The 27,586-nt window shown below is 35.8% G+C and overlaps 1 protein-coding gene across 1 annotated transcript in view; it reads right to left on the reverse strand.

The window, feature by feature from the left end:
* Positions 1–5,878: 5,878 nt before the first annotated feature.
* The window catches only part of YME1L1 (YME1 like 1 ATPase), a 28,202-nt gene continuing 6,494 nt past the window's right edge, over positions 5,879–27,586 (reverse strand). The window contains exons 3-19 of the mRNA XM_006191899.3: positions 25,698–25,860; positions 23,547–23,645; positions 21,011–21,120; positions 19,406–19,556; positions 18,957–19,040; positions 17,674–17,756; positions 15,885–15,975; positions 15,007–15,159; positions 14,267–14,399; positions 13,298–13,360; positions 12,318–12,430; positions 11,287–11,442; positions 10,541–10,692; positions 9,797–9,923; positions 9,629–9,702; positions 8,754–8,840; positions 5,879–6,253 (exon numbers count right to left, since the gene is read on the reverse strand). Of these exons, the coding sequence (XP_006191961.1) occupies positions 6,110–6,253; positions 8,754–8,840; positions 9,629–9,702; positions 9,797–9,923; positions 10,541–10,692; positions 11,287–11,442; positions 12,318–12,430; positions 13,298–13,360; positions 14,267–14,399; positions 15,007–15,159; positions 15,885–15,975; positions 17,674–17,756; positions 18,957–19,040; positions 19,406–19,556; positions 21,011–21,120; positions 23,547–23,645; positions 25,698–25,860 (1,983 nt within the window). The 3' untranslated portion in view covers positions 5,879–6,109. The remainder of the gene's footprint in view (positions 6,254–8,753; positions 8,841–9,628; positions 9,703–9,796; positions 9,924–10,540; positions 10,693–11,286; positions 11,443–12,317; positions 12,431–13,297; positions 13,361–14,266; positions 14,400–15,006; positions 15,160–15,884; positions 15,976–17,673; positions 17,757–18,956; positions 19,041–19,405; positions 19,557–21,010; positions 21,121–23,546; positions 23,646–25,697; positions 25,861–27,586) is intronic.

Below are 27,586 nucleotides of genomic sequence, written 5' to 3' on the forward strand. Positions count from 1 at the left end.
CCACCCCACCCGCCTGCCAGTATGCCCAGTGCGCATGTGTAAGCCCCAGGCTTCACAAAACTGTGATTGATTGTGGGCAGCATTGGATTCCTTTAAAATGTTAGTGCTATTCATTCCTGAGTTTCGGCACCAAAAAAATAAAAAATAAAAAAATAAAATAATTAAAATAAAATAAAATAATAAAATGATAAAATAAAATATAAAATAATAAAATAAAATAAAATAATAAAATTATATTAAAATAAAATAAGTAAAATAAAATGTTAGTGCTAGTTGGCTGAGCAGTTCAGGTCATTTGCAGAAGTTAGACTTGCTTCTGAGAAAATCATGTTTGCATGCAACTGGGGTTAGAGTGGCGTGGAACCTCAGGATGCTGAAGGCCTCATCCCCAGAGGGCTCTCTCTAAAAACTCTGAATCTCCTTATCCCTCAGTTTATTCCTTTCTGCATCCCTCTGGGCCCCAGCCAGTCTCCATGGAATTTAGCAGGTGCAAACAGCAGAAAGCTGCTTTCGTGGTTTCAGAGACTGTGGCAATATGAGTCATTAAGTGCAAACTTAGGAGAAACCAATGCATGGTCTCCAGATGAAATGAAAAAGTGTTTCCGCATGCCTGCTGACACTCCCCTGTGGCTCAGCCTTATGTTTATGTTTACTATTATTTTGCTTTTTGCATTTATTCTCCACCAATTAAATCTTTAACCAACCCAAGATTTATTTTGGAGCATGGTGTAACATTTGAGAACTTTTTAACCATGTAACTATGAAAAAGGCACTTCAGTTACTCAGTGAGGCCGCGCTGCTGGCTGACCACTTGCAGGAGGGGTGGAAGGCAGGATGGTCTTCTTCTTCCTCTCCACCTAACTCCATCCTTCCTCCCTTGGCTGGCTAATTATGGTTTCTGGCCCTGCCAGAGTTCCTAAGCGGCTGATACTCCTGGGAGGTGGTCTTGAGGAGCCTGGACCTGGCAACTGGTTTAAAGTTCTTTCTCTCAGAGGCATTCCTGTGCCCACAGCTGTTCTCACCTGCAACTCCCCTGACCTAAATGAACATGGTCCATTCTGTTGACCTTTCTTTCTTCTTGGCTCTTAAGGAATCCAGATCCACTTCGGATTAGCGTCTTCCGAGGCCTGTTCACACCTCTAAGTGGCCCTTTTGTATTGTATCCACAATGCATCCTCAGAAAGGCTCACTTTCTTCCACGTTTGACCAACATCTGGTCCCACATAAGCACTCAGTCTTTCTCAAAGCAGATGCTGAGCGAGCAAAGCAGTCTCAACACACCGGCAGTTCTTCTCCCTTTCTGAGCCAAAGTAACTTACCAGCTCTCTCACGTTCCGGGTTTCTTGGGTGTGAGTGAGACACCTGCTCCCAGAACTGCAGAAGATCCATATCAAGCTCTCCAAACTGGGTTTTATGACCTATCCCTCTCACCATCCCTCTTTGGCAGCTCTGTAATTTCTTTTATTCATAAAATGCATTCTCAAATTCATAACAGATTAGCCACCCATTCTATTCCCATACGAAGCACTGATATATAACTAAATTAAGTCTCTGTGTTAAAAGCGGGGGGGTGGGAGGCAGGTGATATCACATTCTCACCTAAAAGAAAGGGGATTCATGTGATAGAATGGAGACAGGTGAGAATTTGCATAGAAATAAAACACTCAGTTCAATGTATCAACTCCAAATTTTATGCCCATGACTAGATGTTATTTTTTCAATCCAAAGATCAAGTCTAAATTCCAATATATTTTATTAAAATATTACATTCTTACATTAAGAAATATGCTTGTAACTAGCCAGATTGTAATAACTCAGTATTCACTTTAAAATGAGTATGAACAAATACAAAGAATATCTGAAAATAAAACATGTATCAATTACCCAAAGTAATCAATTTAATAGATATAGGCTCCTTGTAAAACTCTGGCATTTTGGTAGCTTTGAATGGATAGCTTTGAAAAGTTTATAAGTCCTCTCTAAGCCCATCGTTATTAGACTGATTTGGTTGGAATGTGATTCAAAATAAGTTGGAGAAATTCACTTTCTGCATGGTATGGTGAGGAGGTTGATAAACCACCTTGATTTTGAAAAAAACAGCTATAAATCTAGAAAAATTATTTAATAAAACAACCATTTCAGCACTCTGGAAATTAACTGAAGATCTGCAACAAACTAAGAGGGTGCTTATTCATGAAAACCCCTGACATTCAGGCGAGAACGGGGTGAGCCTGAGGGATTCTTTTCTGCCACAGCCCCTGCCAGGTCTACAGGTGCAGCAACTCAACCAGGGCGACGGCAGACCCTGGGAACAAGGCTTGCTGCCCCTGCCAGAAGGGGCTCATCTGACTTGATGCATTGTAAGTTACACTGGTGAGCTCTGGGGTAAGCAAACAGGGTTCTCTAAGGTTGTAGTCCTGTTTGGGGCAAGCAACAGGGCAGCCAGGTATTTCCCTGGAAGTTCTGGGAGGTCAGACAGCATCTGGGTTTGATAAGCACTCAGTATCCTCCAGACATTCAGGCATGCCAAGAAACTGAAACTGGTTCAAGCCATCCACATCCCTACGGTTGCCAAAGCCTGCATGTGTGCACAAAGGAGAAGCAAAAAAACCCACTAGAAAGCAAAGACCATTGCAGACTTGAAAATGACCTGAACAGTGAATGTACTTGCCGCCCACACAGATGCATCAGCAGAGTGGAGGCCTGACTGACGGGGTCTGAACACAACCTCTGTCCAACCTTTGGCTAAATGCTAAGCTATGCAGTCACAGCAGCAACCCTTAGGAAGCAAGATTCAACGTTTTAAAAATGAGCAGTGACATCAGTGGCTGCACACTGTAGTGGGCAGACTTCACAGATTTACTGCTGGCAAGTTACTAAACAAAACAAGAACCACCCTCTGGGGAAAAATTCAGAATTAGCATTGCTACATTATCTGAAATTCAACAAGACTACAAAGCAAAGAAAGAAAAAAGTACACCCTGACCAAGGAAGAAGAGCATTCAAGAGAAGCTGAGTTACCTCCAGGTGCTGGAGTCAGCAAAGACTTAAAAGCAGCTATTATGAACATGTTGAAAGAACGAATGGAAGTTTAAAGAATTAATGAAAGCTGTGATGAAAACGATGCAAAGCACAAAGAATATAAATAGAGATACAAATTATATGAAAGAACCAAATGGAAACTCGGAGCTGAAAAATACATAACTGAAATGAAAAATCCAGTTGAAAGAAGAATCAGTGAACTTGAAGAAAAAAATCAACAGAAAAGTAATCAATCTGGAGAGGGAGAAAAGCAATGAAGAAAACCAACAAAGCCTCAGAGACCAGATTAACATCAAGTATACCAACACATGTAAAAAGAGGACCCCAGAAGAAGAGAGACAGGGGGCAAAAAATGTATGTCTGAAGATGTAATTGCAAAGAACTTCTCAAGTCTGGTAAAAAAAACATTAGTCTACAGACCCAAGAAGCTCAACAAACCCCAAGTAAGAAAAACTCAAGGAGACCCACACTTATTCACATCATAGTCAAACTGTTAAACACAAGGCTAAAGAAAAAAAAATCTTGAAAGCAGCAAGTGAAAAACAACTTGTCAGAAAATGAGACCAAAATTATCATTAACAGCTGACTTCTCACCAAAAATAATGGAAGTCAGGGGTCTGTGGGATGACATATTCAAAGTGATTAAACTGTTAACCATGTATTCTATATCCAGCAAAAATATTCTTTAAAAAAAGGCAAAATATATTCCCATATAAAGACTAAGGACTTTAAGATTATAGAGTATAGTTAAGTCACTGTATTGTTGAGTGTTGTAACACATACAGATGCAACACAACAATAGCACAAAGAAGAGAAGAAAAGGAGATATACTGGGACAAAGTTACTTTTGCCAGAGATGTATGTGTATTACTTTGAAGCAGACTGTGATTAGGAGTGATAAGATGGATACTGTCATCCCTGGAGCAACTGCTAAGACATAACTCAAAAGAGGAGGAACAGAAGGATCTCTTTAGATATGAGAAAAGCAGAAAATAAACAGCAAAATGGCAGACAGAAAAGCAACAATATCAATATTACCTATGAATGAACTAAATACCCTACTCAAATTACACAGACTGCTTTGAGTTCTGCAGGAACTAAGGCCCCCAACCAAGTGGAGGATGGTAACTCCTCGCTGAGACCCAAGGCTGGCTGGAAGCTAAGGAACGATGATGCTGACCTTTTCTGACCCTCATGACTTCAATCAACTAAAGCCTGGACTCTGTCAACCTCTGCCCCGATTCTATGCTGAACTCTCCTCTGCTCAAGCCCCTTTATGAAGACACATGTACCCTCAGCTTAAACCTTCCCCAATCTTGCTGTTCAGGGAGACACTGCTTTGTTTTCCTTACTTGCTGCTCAAGTAGTAAATTATTTCTTCTCTTGCTAAAAAAAAAAAAAAAAAGTAAAAAAAAAATTACAGATTGTCAGACTAGATAAAAAACAAAGAAAAAAACCAAGATCCATGTGATAAAGGACTTGTCTTCACATAAAAGTGGGATCTGAATGGACGTTTCTCTAAAGACATACAAATGACCAACAGCCTAGCAGAGGATGCTGAAAATCACTAGTCTAGGGAAATGTAAAATTAAATCCACAATGAGATTCTACTTCATACCCACTAACAGAATGGCTCTGTCAAAAAGACAAGACTATAAGCAGCACTGTGCAAGATATGGAGAAACTGGAACCCTTCATACATCGGTAGTTGGAACATAAAATTAGTTACTTTCAAAACAGTTCATCAGGTTCTTAAAAAGTTAAAACAAACTCACTACATCATGCAGCAATTTCTAGAAGTCTACCCAAGAGAAATGAAAACGTGTCTACACAAAGACATGTACACACATACACAATATATACACAGAGAGGAGGGAGGGAGAAGTTGCAATAAAAAACTGGAACAAATGAAAACAAACGGTAAATCTGAATCAATGGAATATGGGAGTGCCTTGTATTATTCTTGTAATGTTTCTCTAAGTTTGAAAGTACATCAAAATTTTAAACAAACAAACAAACAAACAAAAAAAAACCCAGGAATATCATGTAGCAAGCTCCCTCTGTCAACCTCAGTGAAGACCATATACAGCTTCAAAGTTACTAGAAAACTGTAAGTAATGTTAATAAAATCACTTCAAGAATATCACTTGGGTATAAAAACCAATACAATGTCCTCTAAAAGAATTTTTCTATTGAGTTAAATAAAGTCATCTGTAAATCTTGTAAGAACACATCCATATTCACAAAATCTGAATGAAAAATAAACACAACTTTCCATTTCTACACAGAGTAATTCAAAAGTTCACTCTGAAGGGGACTGAGTTTTTGGTTTTATTTTGGTTTCAATGCCAAGCATAATTACATAGTTATTCAGAATTTGGGTTGTGTCACTTGTTTTTTAACAAAATACTGCTGCTCTGAAATAAACTTCATTTTGAGAGTGATAGTCATTTAAAAAAAAACATGAAAATGCAAGCTGCATTTTTAAAAGGTTATAATCATTTAAATTCTGATTGCATCTGTAGGTTCACAATTCTCTACTCTCAGATTTAAAAAAATTTTACATATGGTCAATCCAGAGTGTAATTAAATGCATCTTAATGAAGTTTTCACTGATGTATGTAGATATATGATTTACCAACAGCCAAACAGCATCATTTCTTTATCAAAGATAAATAGTACTATCTAGAAATAGACTCCTTCAAGAACTTTACTTCGCTAAGGAAACATACTTCCCAAGAGCCAAAGGCACAATTTCTATTCACATCTAGCACTGTAACCAACCATAAAATCATTACTTATTTTCAACTCAATAACTGATTGACATTTCTCAAACTGTTTTCAATCCTGATAGTTCTTTATTTTCTTTAATAAATTTGCTGTCTGAAGTAGGTGTCCATCATGAGAGTAATAAAATTCGGTAAATGTGACAGAAGATTGACAAAATGTTTCACACCCTTGAGTGATACCAAGTCAAGAATGGGAGAAAAGCATTGCAAAACAAGACTACTGCAATGCTACTTATCTTCTTGCAATAGTAACAGCAATGCATCCATTCCAAGAGCTATCATCTCACTTCCAACTTCTTCCCCTCAAGAACAATCTGAATCTCTTTGGCATCCAAAGTCTCATAGGTCAATAAAGCTTCTGCGAGATTCTTGTGCTCTTTTGCGTGAGTCTTTAAGATGTGCTTTGCTCGTTCATATGACTCCTGAAATACAAAGCAGGTATGTAAGAGGCACAAATCTTAGAAGGAAAAATCATAAAAGAGGAAAAAAAAACCTTTGTGTACCCTAAAAAAAATAAGAGAAAAGGAAAGAAATCTATTGATTTCGATTTATAAAAGATAAAAGCATTTAAAAGCTTGGTTCCCTAAAGATAACTCTTTCATACTTTGAAATGTTGTATTTTTAACCTCAAAATCTATCGTATGGATAACTGAGGACCACTCAGACAAAAAACTACTTAAGAAATAAAGAAATTATACATTGTATTTATCTGCTTTCTAAATAGGGTCTGTGAACATAGAAACCTATCTCTCTATTCAAGATACAACCTAAAACAGAAGGGAGTTTGTTCCTTTTGCCTCCTGAGATTTTATCAATTTATTCAATCTAGAACGGCCAGAAAAGATATACCTTTCCATTCTTATATTTGGTAACACACTCACTTATCTATTTATGACAACTGTAACACAGTATCATTACAGATGATCCTTGATTTTCACCCATTGAATTTTTTTAATAACCTACTCTGAATTTGTCACTTAAATTCTTCAACCTTCTTTCCAAGGTGAGTCTGAATTAAGTTTATCAGCTTATGAACAACGGCAGGAATAACAGTTCATTTTTGGCAGTGTCACAACATTTGCCTGTACAATGTCCCAATATCTCAATATCTAATCATATTTTGGGTAGAAAATGTAAAAATGAATTTACCAACACCAAGAAGCCAACAGTTCATATAAACATGATACAATCATTAGACATTATGAACATAGCCATTATGTTCAAGTAAATAATCAAATTAAAGAAAATATACAAAATATAAGAAATACATGATGGAATATTACAGCTAAAAAGCAAGGATAAATTACTAATTATAGTTTAATACTTTAAAAACTTTCTTGGAATGAAGCCCTTACTTTATAACATATGAGACTCCTATTAGGTTCCATGCTTTTTTTTACATGAAGGTACCGGAGATTGAACCTAGGACCTTGTGTATGCTTAGCATGTGCTCTACCACTGAGCTAGACCCTCCCCCTGCCCTAGGTTTCATGCCTTTCATGTCTCACACATTTGAACCTAACATGATAGTTCGTAACAACGTAAGCTCGCTATCTACTGGAAACAGTACCTACTGCATTTCCAATCGGCCACTCCAGGAGGAAATGACTCAATTGTTGCTATTCTGTTCTCTGAATTTTTAGAAAGTATTATAACAAAGAAAGAGTATTTGCACAGTAGAGACAATTTACTCAGAGTAACACAGGGAGTAGGGAGAGAATGAAGATTCCGGACCGGCGGACTCTTTCTCTTCTGAAACAACTAAACCTTCCTGTTACATAAACTTTCCATCTCAAACTACTCTAAAGCATTTTTTTTTGCTCCTTGAGTTAATCAAAACTTGGTCCTCTCAGGGAGACTGCTTTCTCTAAGCCCTCCAGTGGCATTTACTTACTCACTCTTACCTAGATACTTCTGGGTAAAAAGGTGAGCTATTTGTTCCCTTCACCACTTCCAGCCCATTCCAGTATCTAATTCTCTTCTATCAGCACTACTCCTCCGAAGTTCCTACCACTTGACTACAGCCCTACCCAACCCTTCAAGCGCCATCAACTACCTGAATCACAGTCCTCGCTCACTAAAGGCTTCGGGTACTCAGCTCGGTCTCCCTCTCCATTGAAGACCTGCCTTCATGCACATCCAAATGGAAAACCTTCAACCTCTGCACTAAGCTCCAGACCCATGTATCTCTCCCAACGTGAAGTCTTCACTAAGATGCCTCAAATTCAACTCATGATCTACCCACTTCGCAGCCGTGGCCCATCTCCAGTGTCTTCTCAGTGGATGGCACAAACAACACACTGCTGCATGAGGCAGAAATCTAAAAAACAGCTTTATGTTCGCTGCTCTCCCAGCCAAAACATCACATAGGTATGCTGATTCTACTACATGAGTATCTTCTGAATGCATCCACATTTCTCAAGGTTGACTTTCACCACCCTAATCCAAGCAACAATTATACCATGACCAGACTCACAGTACCGATTAACTGTGATCTCACTGATTTTACTCTTACACATTCCTTTGTTGTGCCTACTCTGTATTCTCAGCATTTGGACACTGCCAGGCATAAAGCAAATAATAGTATTAGTATGTCAGAGTGGGAAAGCAAGATAATCAAGTAATCAATGTCTTTCATCCTAATACCTCTTAGGGTTTTATAGCTGAAGTAGAACTGAATATTTAAATCACAGATATAAACCGTTCTTAGCCTGTGGCCAGAATAAAATAAAGATCCAATCTATGACCAGAGGTTCCAGTCTCCATCAAAGATCCAGCTATGACACTTTTTAATCATGGTGGCAATGGTCCACCTATTAACTTTATTAGATATAGTGACATCTCTAAAGAACATAGGAACTTATATATTTACGCACATTTTGAATAAACAGATAAATAAACATAAAAAAAAAAGATCATTACCCTCAGAAGGATTCTGATTTCCTGTTCAATAGCAGATTGAGTTTCTGGACTCAGTTTCCCCGTATCACTGTAGGTCATAACTCCAAGCTAAAATCAATGAAAAGAAAGAAACTGAACAGGAAAACCTCCAACACTAATGTACATAACAGAGGAAGTACTATAAGTAAGGAAGTAAGTATCATGGGAGCAAGGAAAAATTACAATGTAAATATGCCCTTGAGGGCAAAAAATTTCATTATTTTCCTGAAAGTCTAATACTAAAAAGTACAAGCAAGGGAAAATTTTAAATCTTCAGTTTGGTTCTGAGTACCTTCTTAGAAAAGCTTAGCAGCTATTCTAAGTCCAGAAATCCACAATTCAGAGGACTGGAATTGCTTCATGGAGCCACGGTGATAATGTAGGAATGCAAAATACGTGGAAAGGGCAAGCTCAACAGGCAGGCCTTTGATGTCGCGTGAACAGAAAAGGCTAAAGAATTTGTATTATCATTTGATTAATCCATGAAATAATAACTGTTACTGAGCAGCTAAGACTGGAAAGAGTGTTACATTTTATTTATCAGAAAATAATGTTTAGAGGGGAGGGTATAGCTCAAGCAGTAGTGCATGCTTAGCATGCACGAAGTCCTGGGTTCAATCCCCAGTACCTCCTCTAAACATAAATAAATAAATCTAATTACCTCCTCCAGCCAAAAAAATTAATTTAATTTAACTTTTTTAAATAAAGGAAAAAACGTTTAGTTTAGAGTAAGCTTCGTCAAATCCATTTGGAATGAGACGGGGAAAATCTACCAGTTTTTAACGAGAATGCTTTCTCATGACGAGACCTGGCACATCATCATTTGATACGTGAGAAGGATTAAAATTAGCTATTACCTTTTCACTCATTCCAAATTTGGTGACCATCCGCTTGGCTATTTTGGTTGCATTATCAAAATCACTAGAAGCACCTGGAATTTAAAAATATACACAGAACTCAAGTTTAAAAAAAAAACTTTAAACCAATAAACACAATCTGAACAAATGTCATTCTTTGCAGCCAACCTGTTGTAATGTGATCAGCTCCAAATATAAGCTCCTCAGCCACTCTTCCTCCCATACTGACATCCATCTGGGCGAGCAGCTGAGCTCTGGTCTCGTTCCATCGATCATTCTCAGGCAACAGGGACACCTAGACAAGTAAAAAACAAAGAAAAAATTCAGACACGGTTTTGAAACACTTATATTAATAACCTGAATTATCATTTGTCTCTCATGACCTTACTCAATACATGATGCTGAAAGCTCAGAGATGTTTCTGACACCATCTAAACAAGGAACACTCTTTATCAAGCAGAAGTACATTTTATAAATAAGTAGCTAATGCTGCAATACAACTGTTTTGTTCCTTGTTGCACAAAAATGTTTAAAACCTCTATAATTAGAAAGATATGAAAACAAAAGTTGTACTCAATGAGAAAAATCTTAGAAAAACGATTAAACCAGCCACTATGATACATAATTTCTTCTGAGGGGAAAAAAGCAACTATGTATTTAATAACTTTTTGCTCTCATTCCCGAATTAAATTTCATAATGTAAATATATTATCTGAAATATTAAGGATATGCTTTATTAGCAGATACATTTCACACTATGTCTGATTTCAAGACAGTTGAGAAAGTTAAAGAAGAAAGTATCAATAAACTTAGGAAGTAGTAAATTTTCTTTTTAAATGTTTTCATCAGAAACTCCTACATAAGCTCCTAAAGAGTACTATTTGAGAGAAAAGAAAAACTAAAGATACTTACATGTCCAAGTGTTGGCCCTCGTGGCATGATTGTAGCTTTGTTGATGGGCATTGCATCTTTAGTGTAATATGCAATAATAGCATGACCAGATTCATGATACGCTGTGATCGTTTTATTTTTGTTATCAATTTCCACGCTTCTACGTTCAGGCCCTAAGAATAAAAGTTGAAACACTCCATTAGGAAGGTATATTTAAATGAATGAAACCCATCTGTCTCAGAGTCATTCCTAGAGTAATGTAATTTAGTATCATTAATAAATATTTTTAAACAGTGTAAAAGTTTAAAAAGTGAGTAGACTCCACTCTACACGTGTAAACCACCATTTGTCAACTGAAAACCAAAACTGTCAGAGCTTTCATTTTTATCCTTACATCAAAAGGGAAAGCTTAATTCTATTTCTAGAAAATAAACTTCTAATTTAACAGGAATATCATAACTAACCTGTTTTGAAGCCAACTTAAGATTTAAAATAAAAATTAAATACTGAAAAACAGTAAAGTTGACTACTCTTTTACCAGCAGTATCAGATACAAGGAAAAATACGGGCACTCATGCCTCCCACAGAGTGTAAGTTATAATACATTCTTCTGTAAGAAGCCAAACTATGTTGCTATGTTTGAATATGTATTTGCATGTTTCTGTACCTTTCTTTTTAATAAACTTTCTCTCAAAATTAGTAATTTTTTCTCTGACATAATAAACAGTATTAAGACAGGAGGGAAAAAAAAAAGAAAGAAAACCTACCCATTAGGATTTTATCTTTGGAAAACTCTAGCTCCTTCATAGTAACCATTTCTTTTCCATCAACAGCTGCCTTCAGTGCAGCTTGGTTCACAAGATTCTCCAACTCTGCTCCAGAAAAGCCAACAGTACCTCGAGCTATGATTTCTGGATCAACAGCTATATGAAGACAGAACACAACACAAAAGTTCAAAAAGAGTTAATAAAAAGCTCTTCACAAAAACTCACATTCCAAAAGAAAACAGAAAACAGCCAATTTGTGAACTATAATTTAAAAATTTATCTTAATAAAACTAAAAAGTAAGCTTACTTTACCACATTCTAAGGGGAAAAAGCCAAAATTCCTATTAAATGTACCACTAAAATTGTCATTGGGACAAATCACGAAAGTTCTTAAATTTAAATAACTTTACGAAAAACAAAGGAAGGTAGAGCCTCCAGATAATGATTGATAAATCTTACGTAGTTACTGGCCTAACTACAAATTGAAAAAGCACATTCCTAGACAACATTTTGTTTTCAGAATTTCATCCTGAAATAACTTTGGACATAAAAATCCCCCTTATTATAGGAAACATACTTGGTTTTATGAATTGATTCAGGTTATCTTTGAAAATACTGCAGATTTAACAGCTGCTTTTACTACTCAGGTGGGTCCATAATATTTCCATGCATTTTGTTTTATACTTTGCTTCCTCTCTTTTGCCCCAAAGTGACTGACTATATCATGAGGTTCTGTACTCATAATACACCGGTGTTTCTATTGTTTTATATTTTATATTCATCTAAAAAACATTTATATAGAGATTCATCAAGTATTATCTGTCTCAATACTCAAAAGAAAAAGTCCTTTCGAATCAGGCTTCAAAATGACAGAATCTCTGGTTATACACTAACAACAAATAAAAGGAGAGAAAAAAAGACATTTAAATGAACTTGTTTTTTAAGATGTCCTGAGTAAGGACCACAAACAGGGTGGATTGATATATTACCATTTTATAAAGATAATGTCTGCATCACAGAATTAGACTTACACTGATCAAACTTTATTTTATTGAGATACCACTTCAAGATTTCTGTTCGACCTCTTACATCTGGCCTTGGAACTGTAACCTGCATGTCAAAACGACCAGGACGTATTAAGGCACTAAAGGGAGAACACAGAAAGGAAATGTAAGTTAATAAGCTGACTGTGCTGAAGGTCAAGTTAAATACGACTGGTATACTGAAGAGAAGATGGAAAGACAATGGGAACCCATATTTACTCTAAACATAAGTATTCAGATTAGTGCCTTGTAAAACATGGCTCAAGTAACAGTTTCAATAACCAGAAGGCAGAACAAAGGTTCATAAAAATAAGTGTGTGACACAAGCCTGCAGAGACAAAACACGTGAGTCAGCCAGTCAAGGAACGTGTAATTCCACAGCAGTCTATTATGACAGCCACACATCTATCTTACTGCACTAAGTATAAAATGTTAAACTAGAGCCTTAGGCAAGAACTATTAGATCAAATGAAAATATGAATAACTTCTATATAATAAAACCAACAAAAACTTTAAACTATAGTAAATTTTATTCTAAAAATGCTTTCCATCCACCGCCCCCCCCAAAATCTGAGATAATTAAGTTGTGAGAAGATTCTTTCAGCAGCTTTACTGATATACAATTCATGTGTCACAGGATTTGCAGTGGATAATCCAGTCGTTTTTATTACATTCAAAGTTGTCCAATCATCATCACAATCTAATTTTAGAGTATTTTTATTCCCTCCCCAGTTCCCCCAGCCAAAAGAAACCCATTTCCATTGGCAGTCATTCCCATTTTCCCCAACCTCTGGCAAGCACTAAATTAGTATCTGTTGCTATGAATTTGCTTATTCTGAACATTTCATATAAAAAGAATCACACAATCTATTATGTTTTGTGACAAGCTTCCTTTACTTAGCACAATGTTTTCAAAGTCATCATTGTTCTAGAATACATCAGTAATTCACAAAAATTTTAATACTTACTTATCTAATGCCTCTGGGAAGTTTGTGGCTCCTATGATAATAACTCCTTCATTGGGTTTAAACCTATTAAAAAAAAAAGTACCTTTTCACTGGAAATTAAAATAACACACACAGAAAAGCTCTATACACAACTGTTTATCATTAACCTTATTAACGGTGAAGAAAAGGGATTGATCTTTTTAATGCCCAAAATGATAAGACATCTCTAATTGTTTTTTGTTTTTTAAAAGGCCAGTGCACTTCAATAAAACTGTTAATCATAAATCGCCAAATCATCTGTGGTTACATACCTTCATGATAATTTTTCTACTTAGGAAGAAATGACCTGACACAAAAAGCTTGAGTCCCTGACTAATTTTTGAAAAATTATTCAAGTTTACTAATTCAAATTATTTGTTCCTAGACTTTCTTCCTTTTTTTTTAAGTGTTTGGGGGGGGTAATTAGGTTTATTTACTTATTTTTAGAGGAGGTACTGGGGGATTGAACCTAGGACCTCCTGCACGCTAAGCATGCACTCTACCACTTTGAGCTATACCCTCCCCCCTGTTCCTAGACTTTCAGAACGTCTTACATGATGTTAATATTTTTGCTTCTTTCAAAGCAACCCCACCACTTCTTTTGAATTATGAACACTGATGCAAGCTTTTAATATGCAGCAACACATAAAGCTAGTCACAAACAAGTGTACTCTCCCTTTACATCTCCAAAAAGACTACTAGTTTCAGCCGGAATCATTGCCTTCCTGTCATACTACAGTAAATGAAAAATATATTTTTTAATTTAAGAGGAGTTGATACATCAATTATCAATTACTGCATTAGCAATGAAAGTAATACAATATTTAAAATAGCTTGTCATCACTTCTTGCATGAGGGACTACTCTGCTGCCTATAAACAAAATTTTTCCTCTCTTGCGAGTGCTACCGAATATATCACCATATTCCAAAGACAGAGGAAGATTCAATTACCCATCCATTTCAGCGAGAAGTTGATTTATAGTCTGCCGTGAATACGGATGCATTGGAGATTCAATTCGCTTCCCACCAACAGAATCTAATTCATCAATAAATATAACACAAGGGGCATTTGCTTTTGCTTCCCCTAAAAAGACAGAAAAGATTCAAATAAGTTTAATAAGATTCAAATAAGTTTAATAAAATCAATACTTAAAATAAAATCATATAAATATTTAAAAACCAGTAAGACTGTTAAAAAGCCATCAAGATATTCAATGGGGAAAAAAATATACAAAAGGGGGTCTTTTTTAACTGATTTAAGAACAGAAGCCTCAGAAGGAAAAAAAACTGTACCACTGAGTATTCATTCTTCCTAGCTATACAAACCCTATACATAAGGTTTGAGGCTAATACTCTTTAAATACATACTACAGAAATGGTACGTAAGGTGAAAACAAAACAAAACACACGCAAAAAATCCAAAAGTCAAAACAAAAACCCAGGTTTTCAGCAGTCTCCAGCTTCACCTAGCAATCCAACACTTTGACGAGCTCTTCTGACTAACTGGGGGGAACAAAAGCACAGTTCTGTTTTAGCTCACACACTAAGTTACCTGAACCAGAACCCCAACCCCATGACGGCCGTTTCAGCCGACTAGCAGTCATAATCAAGCAGCAAAGAAAGGGTAAGAAGTCCTCTTCCGCTAAAATTCAGAGAAATTAGTACTATAGGAAAGATACACTAAAACGTACTAAAAAGATTTCTTATACGGCTGGCTCCCACACCCACAAACATCTCATCAAATTCCGATCCGGAAGCATAATAAAAAGGAACATCGGCTTCTCCGGCCACAGCTCGGGCAAGGAGTGTCTTTCCTGTCCCTGGTGGCCCAACTAAAAGAATTCCTAAAAGAAAAAATAAACGAGAATGGTTCAAATTAAAACACAAAAATAAAGCCTGATATGAACTTGTAACAAATAATTATCAATTAATTTACGCAGCTTTGAAGTTCAAGGCACATGAATGACCAATATTCTGAAATAGCCAAAATGTGTTTGTCTCTACTAATGACTCACTTCAGGATCTGCTCCACAGCTAATTTTCCTGTATCATTTAAATACTGTTTACATATTGGGGCAAATGCTGAAATTTGAACATGACTGAGAACTTGATAATATTTTTGGATCCATGTTAAATTTCCTGATTTTAATAACTGCACTGAAGTTTGTGTAAAGAGAATGTCTTTATTCTGAGGAAATATACAATGAGGTATTTAGGGGTAAAGGAGCCTGACATCTACTATTTACTTGTAAATGGTTAAAAAAATACATGCTTTATAAAGAAAGTGAATGAGCAAATGGAACAAAATGTTAAAAAATTTTTGAGTCTGGGTTAAAAGTATGGAGGGAGCTCTCTGTACTATTTATTCTTGCAATTTATTTAAAGTTTGAAATTATAGCAAAACTTTAAATTACCAAAAAAAAAAATTACAGAACAGTATGTTCAGAAAGAGGATTTATTTGTAAAATAGCAATTAAGAATTAACGTTAATCAGTTATATCTGATAAAAATTAAACTGGTGCTATATTACTGTATTCTGTCAAGCCATGGGAAAGGAAAGATGTCTTACCTTTGGGAAGTTTACCTCCAAGAACAGTAAATTTTTGCGGATTTTTCAAGAATTCAACAACTTCCTGTAATTCTTGTTTAGCTTCCTCCACCTAAAGTGATACAATTTACCAAATAATTTCAAACAATGATTAGATTACCAAGACATCCTCTTTGAATACTGCAAATTTAATTGTAGATTAACTTGGCTTTTTCTTTGTTTCAACGGAAGTATAGAAAAAGGTCCCTTTATAAACACACACACACAGCGTTTCTCCTGATCCTTACTGCCAGTCATTTTCATGATAAAGGATTACTACTAGATTGTAAACGATTTAGTTCCTAACAGATGCCTAAAGACAGTGACTAAAATTAAGCTATAGTGTACTGATATTGTTTTATAAATGGTCACAGCAAAAAAAAATTTAGAAGACTTAATCTGCAAAACATAAAACCTTGCAGAGTTGTGATCCCTTGCAAGAATAAAGCACACTCTGGCCAACAAAAATGGCAATCAGAACATCAGCTCAACTTTAAAACTTTGATGTAAATTTACAAAAGCTGCCTATCAGAAATGGTAAGCATATTTTCCCAGTCAGCATATAACCAGAAGTCACAAAGGCAAATTCCAAGGGGCAAAATGGTATCAATAAATGAGTGCAGCAGGCCAGATAGAAAACAACAGAGGAGGCAACACGCTGAGCTGGAAAGCAATAGTCCCTTTAAAGATACCACGTGGCTCTGCCAAGGAATGTAGATGTAAACACTCCAGATTTCAACCTTCAGAAAACAAACGAATGAAAAACCCAGAGTTTTTCTGTGGGTGAAACTTCAATTTAAAAATGTTGCTATCAATGTAAATTAAAAATACCTCTGCTTGTATACTTTCATATATTTATTCATTTAAAATTACACTGGCCTAATAATATACTTGCAGTCAATCTGCAACCTCACATTACACAACTTAAACAGCTCTTGGTGAGAAAACTCAAGTACGCTGGGCAGGGGCAAACATGAAAGACACATTTGGGCCAAAGTCCCACAAGACTTACCACCACACACACACTCATAGACCACAGATGCCAATCGCAAGTCTAGGTTGTTATGTGTGCATCCACCCAACTGGCTACCAACTGGAGGGTCATACCACCCTCCTTGTGTTTGATTCATTTGCTAGAGCAGCTCACTGAACTCAGGAAAACAGTTTAGGTAACCAGACTACTGCTTTATTATGAAACGGTGTAACTCAGGAATAGCCAAATGGAAGAGAGACACAGGGCAAGGAACACAGGGCTTCCATGTCCTCTGTGAAAACACTACTCTCCTCACCTCTCCATGTGTTCACCAACTGCAAGTTCCCTGAACCCTGAACTGCCGGGATTTTTATGGGAGTTTCCTCACACAGGCATGATCAATTATTAACTCCATTTCCAGCCCCTCTCCCGTCTCTGGAGAATAGAGAGTGGAGGTTAAAGTTCCAAGCTTTTCATCATGGCTTGACCTTTCTGGTGACCAGCACTCATCCAGGAGCCCACCCAGAGCCCCCCCATTAGAACAAAAGACACTGCTATCCCCCAGGAAACTACAAGGGACTGAGAAGCACCGTGTCACGAACCAGGCTCAAAGACCAAACAGCAGAACAAAAGATGCTCATAGGGCTCTTATCACTTTGGAGATTAACAAGGGTTTTAGGAGCCCTGCACCAGGAACTGGGGGCAGAGACCAAAATATATTTTCTATTATTTCAACCTTTAGAATAAAAAAATACAATGAAGATGTTTGTAGCGGTCAAGGTAAACTTTTTAACTTACTCCTTTAACATGCTCAAAGGTAACATTTTTCATCTGCACAGGATCGACAGCAGAATCAAGCCCCGTCGTTGTCCGGAAGCGGACTAAAGGGAAGAGAAAAAAAGTATTTACATAGTTAATAGATTCCTAAAATTTTAACCACCTTATTATTTAGATGTAAGAAAGCCCTCTAAGTTCACATGTATTTAAATAGCATGAGGAGAGAAATTAGGTCTCCTGGATTTTGAGACCATGTTCAAGGAATAAATGATTCACATTAAAATGACATCTTTGCCTTTCCAATTAAAACTAAGAATTTTCCTCTTCTCCTTATATCTAGTAATAGAAATTTAAACCAATGGTTCTCAAACTCCATTATGCATAATTAAGAAACATAAAAGAAAAATTAGAGCTCATCCCACCCCTCCACTACCCTGCTGGTATCTCCTATCATCCCTTTACTGGTTCTTTTTTTGAGGGAAAAAAAAAAAAAAGGAGACAAGACAAGGCAGATCTAGATATAAAAAGGCTATTCCTGGATGTTAAAACCTTATCTCAGGTTTGATGCCACTAATTACTTTTAAAATAACTGGGGCTATATGCAAGTTCCTGATCTGGGTCACCCAATGTTCTTAATTGTGTATCATTTTTTTCTTAAGGTAATCCATCATAAAGAAAGTAGAAAACACAGGGTGAAAACTGAATGGCAGTTGAAAAACCAACTGGAATCGCTTAAACCTGACACTATTCATTTTAGACTGGTAAACTGAGAAAATATGGGACTCCATTTAAAGTATATTTCTATGTAAGTTCACTTTTAATAAATTCAATTTATTATTGTGTCTTTGAAATAGTTGACTATTTTACTCTGTACTGCTATTATAAAATTCTTCACATGTTTTTAGAATCTAAATGTCTGGGGAACTAACCATTACTAGAAGTAGATCTAACATTTTCACTCGTACATAATACTCAGAACTTTAAAAAAAAAATTAGTTATTTTCTCAAAACAAGTGCAATCTGAATTTATAAGTGACTTAAAGGAATTTTTCTTATAATCTACAAAAGAATGCAAATATAATAAGCCCTCTGACAATACAGATGGTACACAATATAAGAGATTAAAACTTTTCTATTTCACTGCAAAAAACAATCTCAAAGTAACCCAATCCAAATGAAAGAGCTAGACCTGAGAACTATAAACATGAATATTTTCTTATCTCTGAGTCTTAGACAGACTAATTATTAAAAGGAAACAAGCATATAGAAGATAAAAAAATCAGGTAAGTAAAAAGAGCCTTTACCAGATAAAAATGGGTTTTTTAAGAGCCCATAAATGCCAACTACCAGCAAAATAAAGACAATCAGGCGAGTTCTTCTTAGAGAATCTAGAGAAAAAAGAAAAAGACAAATCAAGTGACATCAGTGAGAAATGACTGCTCAATGCAGTGCAAATATTAAGTTGCTGATGGTAATCACATTTCACCACCTGTAATTCTGGAATTTTCAGCACCTGTTACCAAAAATGTCATGAAGCCCTTCCTGGGTCTATCACTGACTTTGATCTCACTTGAAAAAGTGCAACTGCCAGCAGGTATTTCCACTCCCACACAGCTTAAGACATAAATACAATGGAATATAACCTATAAGAGTTGGATAATTGTTAGAAAAGTGATTGTAACACTTAAAGGTAGGACTATGACTTCCTTTCAGATGTTCCTCCCCAAATACGGATGCTGTCAAATCAACTTACCGTTGGTTTTCTGTGTTAGTGCTTGAGCTTTCAGAAAACCCTCTGCAAAACCAGTTTTAAATGCATCTTGGTGAGCTTCAGGTATGTTTTTGGTTTTCATGAGTTTGTCCAAACTCTCAACATCTGATCCTCTGTCCCGCAAAAGAAATCCCTAAATACAAAATAACACGTTATCGGTTGACTATATAGATAACACTCCCCCAAAATACAACAACCAGTCACAAAAAAAATTCATTAAGATTCCAGAATTTAAAATTTTCATTGTCAATGTGAAAAATAAGGCTAAGACTCAACAATAAATAATCAATGGCTAGTGGGGAGGGAACAGCCCAAGTGGTAGAGCGCATGCTTAGCATGCATGAGGTCCTGGGTTCAATCCCCAGTACTTCCATCGAAAAACTAACTAAATAAACCTAATTACCTACCCGCTGCAAAACAAACAAACAAAATAATCAATGGCTAGGAAACTAACAATGGACCCTATACTTGCATCAGTCAGTATAAAGAAACTCCCTTAAATAAGACCATTAACTACTGAAAACAGTCAACAGGTCACATGTTAACTTAGGGTGCTAATGGCTTGAGGTTCACATTCCTTTATCTCTGCTTCAGGAAAAATCTCATCCATTTATTAAATGTTTACTGAGCACCCTTCACAGACCTGGCCCCGTATAAGTTCTAAAGATGTAAAGGTAAATAATCTGAATGTTTTTAGTCTGTTGGGGAGAGACACACAAAGAACTAAGCTTCTGAAATCATTCTGATATGATGTTAGAGGTACGAGGTATGGTGGTAAAACAAACGCTACCTAAGAAGCCAGGAAAGGTCTTCCAGAAAATGGGAGCGCAAACACACAGCATGAACAACCTGACAGTCTTGAAACAACAGCCTTCACAGAGCTCAAGAACTATAAGCAATCTTGTTTGACAGGACTTTAAAACACCAAGAGAGGAGGTGGGTAGGGGGACAGAGGAGGCGGCACACTGAAAGATGAGAACAGAAAAACGATAGGCAGCATGCCACATGATGAGATGCCCTACACACCACGGCAGAAGTCTGACAACAAAGCAGAAGAACACAGCCATTACACTAATACATTTTAGACAGTCCAGTGGGTGGCAGTCTAGAGGCTGGACTGAAGGCAGCAAGACTAAAGGCAAGGAGACTAAATGAGCGTTTAGTAGAGTAATCTAGGCAAGAAATAATTATGGTCTAGGTATGCAGTGGATGAAGACAGATTTAAGAAATATTTAAGAGGCTGGATCACAGGATTAATGGATGTGAGAGGTGGGAGAGGATGGACAAACCATAGTGGACCACCAGGCTTCCAGCTAGGGTGGATGCTATTTATTAACACAAGAAGACATCAGCAGGTGTAGATTGATAAGGGAAAAAAAGAGCAAGATATCTAACAGGCTAGTGGAAAGACAAGCTTGGCACTCAGGGGAGTTGTAAGTATTATGATTACATAGAATATGAATCCTTTATCATAAATGGAAAGATGGAAGAAAATTAGCCAAAAACAGAAAACAGATATTGAAGGTTCTTTTTAGTAACTTGAAAATTACTGCTTTTTCCAACAACAACCAAAAAAGATCTAATTACCTTCACAAATGATGGTGCTGTGTGCTGTGTTTCTGCTAATCTTTCAGAGGTGGACTGGAGACGTCTTGTCCTTGACTTCAAAGTTTTAAAACCTCGAGACTGTACGAAAACTGAATGAAACAATATCACATTCACTTCTGATTTTAAATTTTTACAAGGGAAGTGCCTAAGAACCAAAACTCTGACACTATCCCCGTATATCCTAGTTATAGTCTTATTTTATAACAGTTCTTTGCCTGTCACTTCAACACACTTGTAATTAAAGTCATTAAAATGCCCCCCCAAAAAATGAAAAATAAAGTCATTAAAATGGATTGAATCTATAAAGTAACTTTACATTTTTTGGGTAATTTTATTTATTTTATTTGGGGGGAGGTAATTGGTTTATTTATTAATTATTATTATTATTTTTTTATAGAGGTACTAAGGATTGAACCTAGGACCTTTAGCACACTAAGCACACACTCTACTGCCAAGCTACACCCTCCCCTCTTCTTGGTTAATTTTAAAATGTAAAAACAACAACAAATAACCACCGATAAAATGTTTTTTAAAAAGGTCAATATCTCTTCCTCAAACCTCAAACCCACTTCCCAGAAGTAACCATTGTTAAAATTCCATGACTACACTTCTATGTATTTAAATTCATGCTTTTTCTATAAAAATGGTACGTAACTTTTTGCAACTGTCTTCTTTCCCTTAATATATTGTGGATCTTTCTTTCTCAGAACAGGTCAATGTATTCAGGTTAATGGCTGTTTACAGTTTTCTAATTTATCAGAGTATGGCAATTTATTCAGCTACCTCCCTACTATTGGCATTAGCTGTTTCCTGGCCTCTATTGCTAAAAATAACGCTGCCGTTAAAATTCTTGTACATGTTATCTTTTACCACATGAAGACTAAATTCTTAAAAGTGACACTGTGAGACCTGAATTGTTTAACACTAAGGAATTTTCTTCTAAATGGTTGTTATCAAGAATATATACATCCACCAATGAATAAGAGTATCCTTTTCTCCACACCCTTTGCACCATTTAATATAAATAAAAATCTTTTTAACTTGTACAAAATCTGATGGGCAGAACATAGCATTGTGTTTCAATTTGCATTTCAGATTAGAAGGGAGGAAAATTTTTGAAAATGTTTTTTATTTTTATTGACTATTTTTATTTCTTTAGTGAACTGACCACTCATGACTTTTCATATTTTTCCATTTTCATCTGTAGAATATGGATGTTATATACACTTTTAGCCATGTATATTTCAAACATTTATTTTAATATCTTTGTCTCTTAAGTGATACAGTAATTTGTAAGTTTAATGAAAAATCATGCCTTTTTTTTAAACTAATGCCTTTACTATTTGATTTGAAACAGAAGAAATCACATCTTTTTAATCTTTAGTGTTTTTTGCACTGTGCTTTGATTCATACATTTAATTTAATGTCTTATATTAATTTCTCACATTCTTTTAAAGAAATTCTAAATATGGATATTTAACCCATTTATTTCCTATCCTCGTTTCCCAAAATTAATACAATCATGCTAGAAATTTTCCTCAAATATGTAGAGATTCTTGCTAATCCATTTGTATTTGTAAAGAAGAAAAGACTGATGAGTACTGACTGGAAATAGGGCCCTCAAAATTACCAAGGCGTTAAGCATATTTAGACTACAGAACATGGACTTACAGTAAATGAGTAGGTATCTTTAGTGTTTGATTCAAGTTCAAAGTAACCTGGGTTACTATCTTGTTTCATTCTTTGGCATCAACCCTCAAACCAAGAGTCTCCTCTCAACACACACACCTTACTGCAAATGTGTTTTTCGCCTAAAAGATGGAGGCCAGATCTGTTCTGTTACGGACCACTCTGCACAATCTTTCAACCTTCTAGTATCTGCCACCTTAGAGCCCACTATTACTGACTCAGAACTTGGGGTTTTTTCTAAGTTCTACTGGAAACAGCATTATACACCTCTTTCATGTCACTCTACTGTAAGTTTCATAAAGGTGACAACGTGTATCTTTCCCAGATATGTAACTATCTCTTATCACCTAACACACCACTAATGCCTGGTACTAGATAAATATGAATATATATTTGATCTTGATATCAATGTGACTTTAACTTTACAACTTACAGAGTCATCAAATTTCTGGACCATTTATGAAACTCTTCTGCTGCTGCCCTTTTTCCCCATTTTTATTTATTTATTTATTCACTGCAATGGGATTTTGAAAATGAGGAAAGTAAACAAGTGTGCTTCATTGTTTTGGAGCAGGTATTCATGAGTTCCCTAGACGCTGATTTACTCTGGTACTTATCTGTCACGTTCAGAATCTAGTTATTTTATATTTCCAAGATTAAAAACTACACAGGAACACCCACACTAGTTGATTCCAAATATTCTGTAAGTTCTACTGTGAGCCACAAATAAATGTTTATAATCATTAATATCATTAAGAAAGACAAATCAGATTATGTCAAATAAATCTATTATGTTTTCAAAATAAATACAGTTGTTGCTTCATACCTGGCCAGTACTGAAGATCCGAACAAATTCTTTTAAGAGTTCTTGAATGTTGTCTGTATAAGCAAGAGGAACGTAAAGTACCAAATATATCTAAGCAACCTGCAGAGAAATTACAAAAAGTAAATTGTTTAATTGCCAAACAAAAGAAAGTCATGAAATGCAACAAATAATTTTACCACATATTAGAAAAACTAAAATGAGTTTTGCGTTTTATTTGACCATACATGACTCTGCTTTTAGATATTTCTAAAAGCACTATAAATCTAATCACATTGCTTCATCACTTTACTATCACTTGTCCATTAGATTATCTTTTTTAATATGATATATGAATATAGTTGCCAATGAAATTACATTCAAACCAAGAGGTAAAAGATAAATATGCTTACCTAAAGCTTTCACTTAAAGAGCACAAAGAGACAAAGAAATGCTATCTCCCAGATATAATTTCAAGTCTAGTGAACAATGTAATAAAACATTGGAATCCAGAGGTATCATCTTTCCCTCTTAAAGCTCCATCACTGGATAAGAAGAAAGTTCCTTCCACAGCCGTGAATACTGTCGTCATTCTTCCCGACTCCCGTTCTTGACCAATGGGCCCCATCCTACTTAACCTCCATGATCCCAGGGAATTGGAGGCAACAACAATAGAAATTTGTTCTCATCCATCCCTGTATCTCAGAATTCAGGGATTTTTTTAAGAACTCTTACAATCAAGTCAAGAAACCGTTTCCTAATACCTCTGCCTGCCTAAGCCAAGAAAACACAGCTGGTAGTTAGTGGAACATCTTAAAAGGAAACAAAATACATAGACTAGACAAGCGATAGTAATAATAACAATATTACAAAACAGGGGGAGGGTATAGCTCAAGTGGCAGAGCACATGCTTATTAGCATGTGTGAGGTCCTGGGTTCAATCCCCGGTACCTCCTCTAAAAATGAATAGACCTAATTACCTCTCCCCAGCAAAAGAAAAAAAAAAATACTATAAAATGGTGATAATGACAAAAAATTTATTCTGCTGATCACTTACTGTGGGCCAAGTACTTTGCGTAGATTACTACATTTGATCCTCTAAAGAGAGATAAGGAGGTATACCTCACACTTCGTATGAGAAAACTGATTTAATATAAATAACCCAGTCACTCAGCGCCAGGACTGAGTGTGGTCCTAGTCTGCTCCTCACTCTTAACCACTAAAGCCTTAGGGCTTCTCTCAGGAAGTAGGCAGTAGAGCACAAAAAAACAATAAAACAGAAGCAGATTTTTAGTCCAACCCTCTAAACTCAAAAACTTCACTTTTTCTTACTTTTGAATTCTTTATTCATCCTATAGCTCTTATATAAAATAAAGGTAAGAGAAGAACAAAGGATTAGTAAATGATTTAAGTTGATGTGAAGTACAGCTTCAAATCAAACCTTCCTTACAAAACTGTTCAAACCTGTTCTTTTGTTTCAGGGCTTTTATCGCTTGTATTGATTTTTTTAAGTCTGTTCTGCCATCAACAAGTATTTTGATAAGCTCTAACATTCATTGTTTAAGTATCATGAAGTCGACATTCCTTTCAATAAAATGCCCACTTATTATAAGACACATATAAGAAAATACATAAACATTCTATAAAAGAAGGGACCACAGCTGTTTCTTTAATGTATTCTCAGAGGTCAGTATGTTACTTGGAATCTAAAAAATATTTGTCACATACAGTTAAAACAACAACATTCCACTATTCCAAACAATACATAGTATGCTGTGTTGGGTTCTGGAACAGAAAAAGAACCCTAGTGGAAAAAACTAGTGATTTGGAGAAATTAAGTTTTATTTGGTAAAACCTAAATAAAGTCTATAATTTAGTTAAAAGCATTTTACCAATGTTAATTTCCTAGTTTGGACAAATGTACCATGGTTATGTAGCAAGTTAACATCAGAGGAAGAGAGGTGAAGGGTATATAGGAACTCTTTGTACTATCCTTGTAACTTTTCTGTAAAACTAAAAACATCCCAGTGAAAAGTTACTCTTTAAAAAAAAGAGAGAAAAAACAATTCAGGAAAGAATTTGGCACATAGAAAATGTTAGTAAGTGGTACCTATTTAATTATTAATAGTACTAAAATGGCTTAGTTTTGTTGGAACACAAAATATATTAACTTACCATATTTATTTTCAAAGAAGGACTGTGCAGAAATATGAGATGTATGCCAATTGGAAGAAAAGTTTTTGCCTTTATGAAATCCGGGAAGTAGACTGTCAACCAGTTGATCAATCTGTCCAATTTTTAATTCAGATAATCCAAGGTCCCTTAAATTAAGTATAGGCTGTAAAAGATTAAAACAACTAAGTTAGCATTATTATCAAGATATTTAACTTAAAGAATACTTATGAATTGAAACAATGTGAATTTTTAAAATCTAAAAAATGTACTGAATCTCCCTTTCTTTCAAATATTTAAAAAGTAAACTGGTGCAAATATTCTTCTAGATCTAGTTTTACTGAGGTCAGTCATGTAAGGTTTGATAAAGGTTAAAAAAATCATATTCCCAATATTATCACCAGTCCATGGAGCTTTAAAAGTCCTCTTTCAGTCCCAAAAGACCAGAAACAAAAGCCCCTTCAATAAAGAATTGCTGAGATTCTCATTTGAACTGAGAGGTTCTATACGTTACCCATTTCTAACGTCTAATCAGGAGGGAAATTGGACAAAGTAAAAGATGTGTGAAAACTAGTCAAGAAAATACACTCACCTTAAAAAAAAGTTCTACAGTAACTAGAAATAGGAGAGGGGTGAGCTATCGTCTTGTCCAAACGAACCGACAGGGAGACACTAAGGACAAGTAACAACTTCAAGCCCTGAAAAGCTAAATCTTCAAGTAGGGAGAACAAAGATAAACAGAACAAGTAAAACATCAATTTCTTAGGACTGATGTAGTTAGATCCATGGATTACACAGCTCTGGGTGAGCTCCAGGAGTTTGTCAGTTATTAGCTTTGTGACAGGTCATTCATATTCTTAGAATCCCTTTCCTCATTAGTAAAATGACGATAAAATATACCCTGCCTATTTCACAACAAGATAGTATGGCTCAATGGGAGAGATCATGCTTTGCTCAACTACATATCCTAACGTGTAAAGTAAGAAAGTTAAAGACAGGATGAAATACTTAAAAGTGCTTAAGGTACTAAAACTATACCATATAAAGCACATTATTATAATGAAAACAGGACTATAATACTCAAGAGCTACAAAGATAAAAGGTATCTTTTTAAAATGGGGAAACCAAAACGTCTATTTACAATACAAGGACTTGAAAAGGGAAACGTAGATTTTAACTAAGACAGAAAATTATTCCCCTTACTTAGTGAGCATTGGGTTGTAGGAACATAAAGAGAAATAAGGTTCATATGAACGTGGTAATTATCATACAACATGGTAAACTGCTATTACAGAGATATTAAAAAAATGTAAGAGAATACAGAACAACTAACTTTCTAAGTCAGATAAGGCTTCACTGAAGTGACACCTAATTCACAAAATGATGGGGGGCAGAAACCTTGGGGAAGAGGGCAACCAAAAAGTAATCCAAGGGCCTGGGATGCAGTAAAAAGTTTAGTGATGGAAGAAAGGACTAGAAAGATGGGCTATGGCCAGATTGTGAAGAGCCTTATTTGAACTTAATTTTATAGCTAACATCATCAGTTTTGTTTTATAGGAAGAAAATAGATGATAAAGATGACAAGCTGGAGGAGAGAAGGCTGATGAAACAAGAAAATAACAGTATGAATCTCAATTGAGCCCTGATTAAGAAGGATGCAAATACCAAGCCACAGACAACAGACATCAGAAGAAACTGGTAAAGTATATGGATTGTGAGGGAAAAGGGTTCTGGATGATGTGCTGGTTATCGATTCAGCTCTTAGCTCCTCCTTATCTTTTTTGTTGGCTCCATGAATGTGGATCCGGGCCCTTTAAATATTTTTCCTTTGTTGATCAGAATGACATTAAGCGGTCAGTAGAGGGCACTGGAGAGACACTGTAGGAGGAGTC

Source organism: Camelus ferus, chromosome 35, assembly GCF_009834535.1.
Source record: "Camelus ferus isolate YT-003-E chromosome 35, BCGSAC_Cfer_1.0, whole genome shotgun sequence".
Lineage (NCBI taxonomy): Eukaryota > Metazoa > Chordata > Mammalia > Artiodactyla > Camelidae > Camelus > Camelus ferus.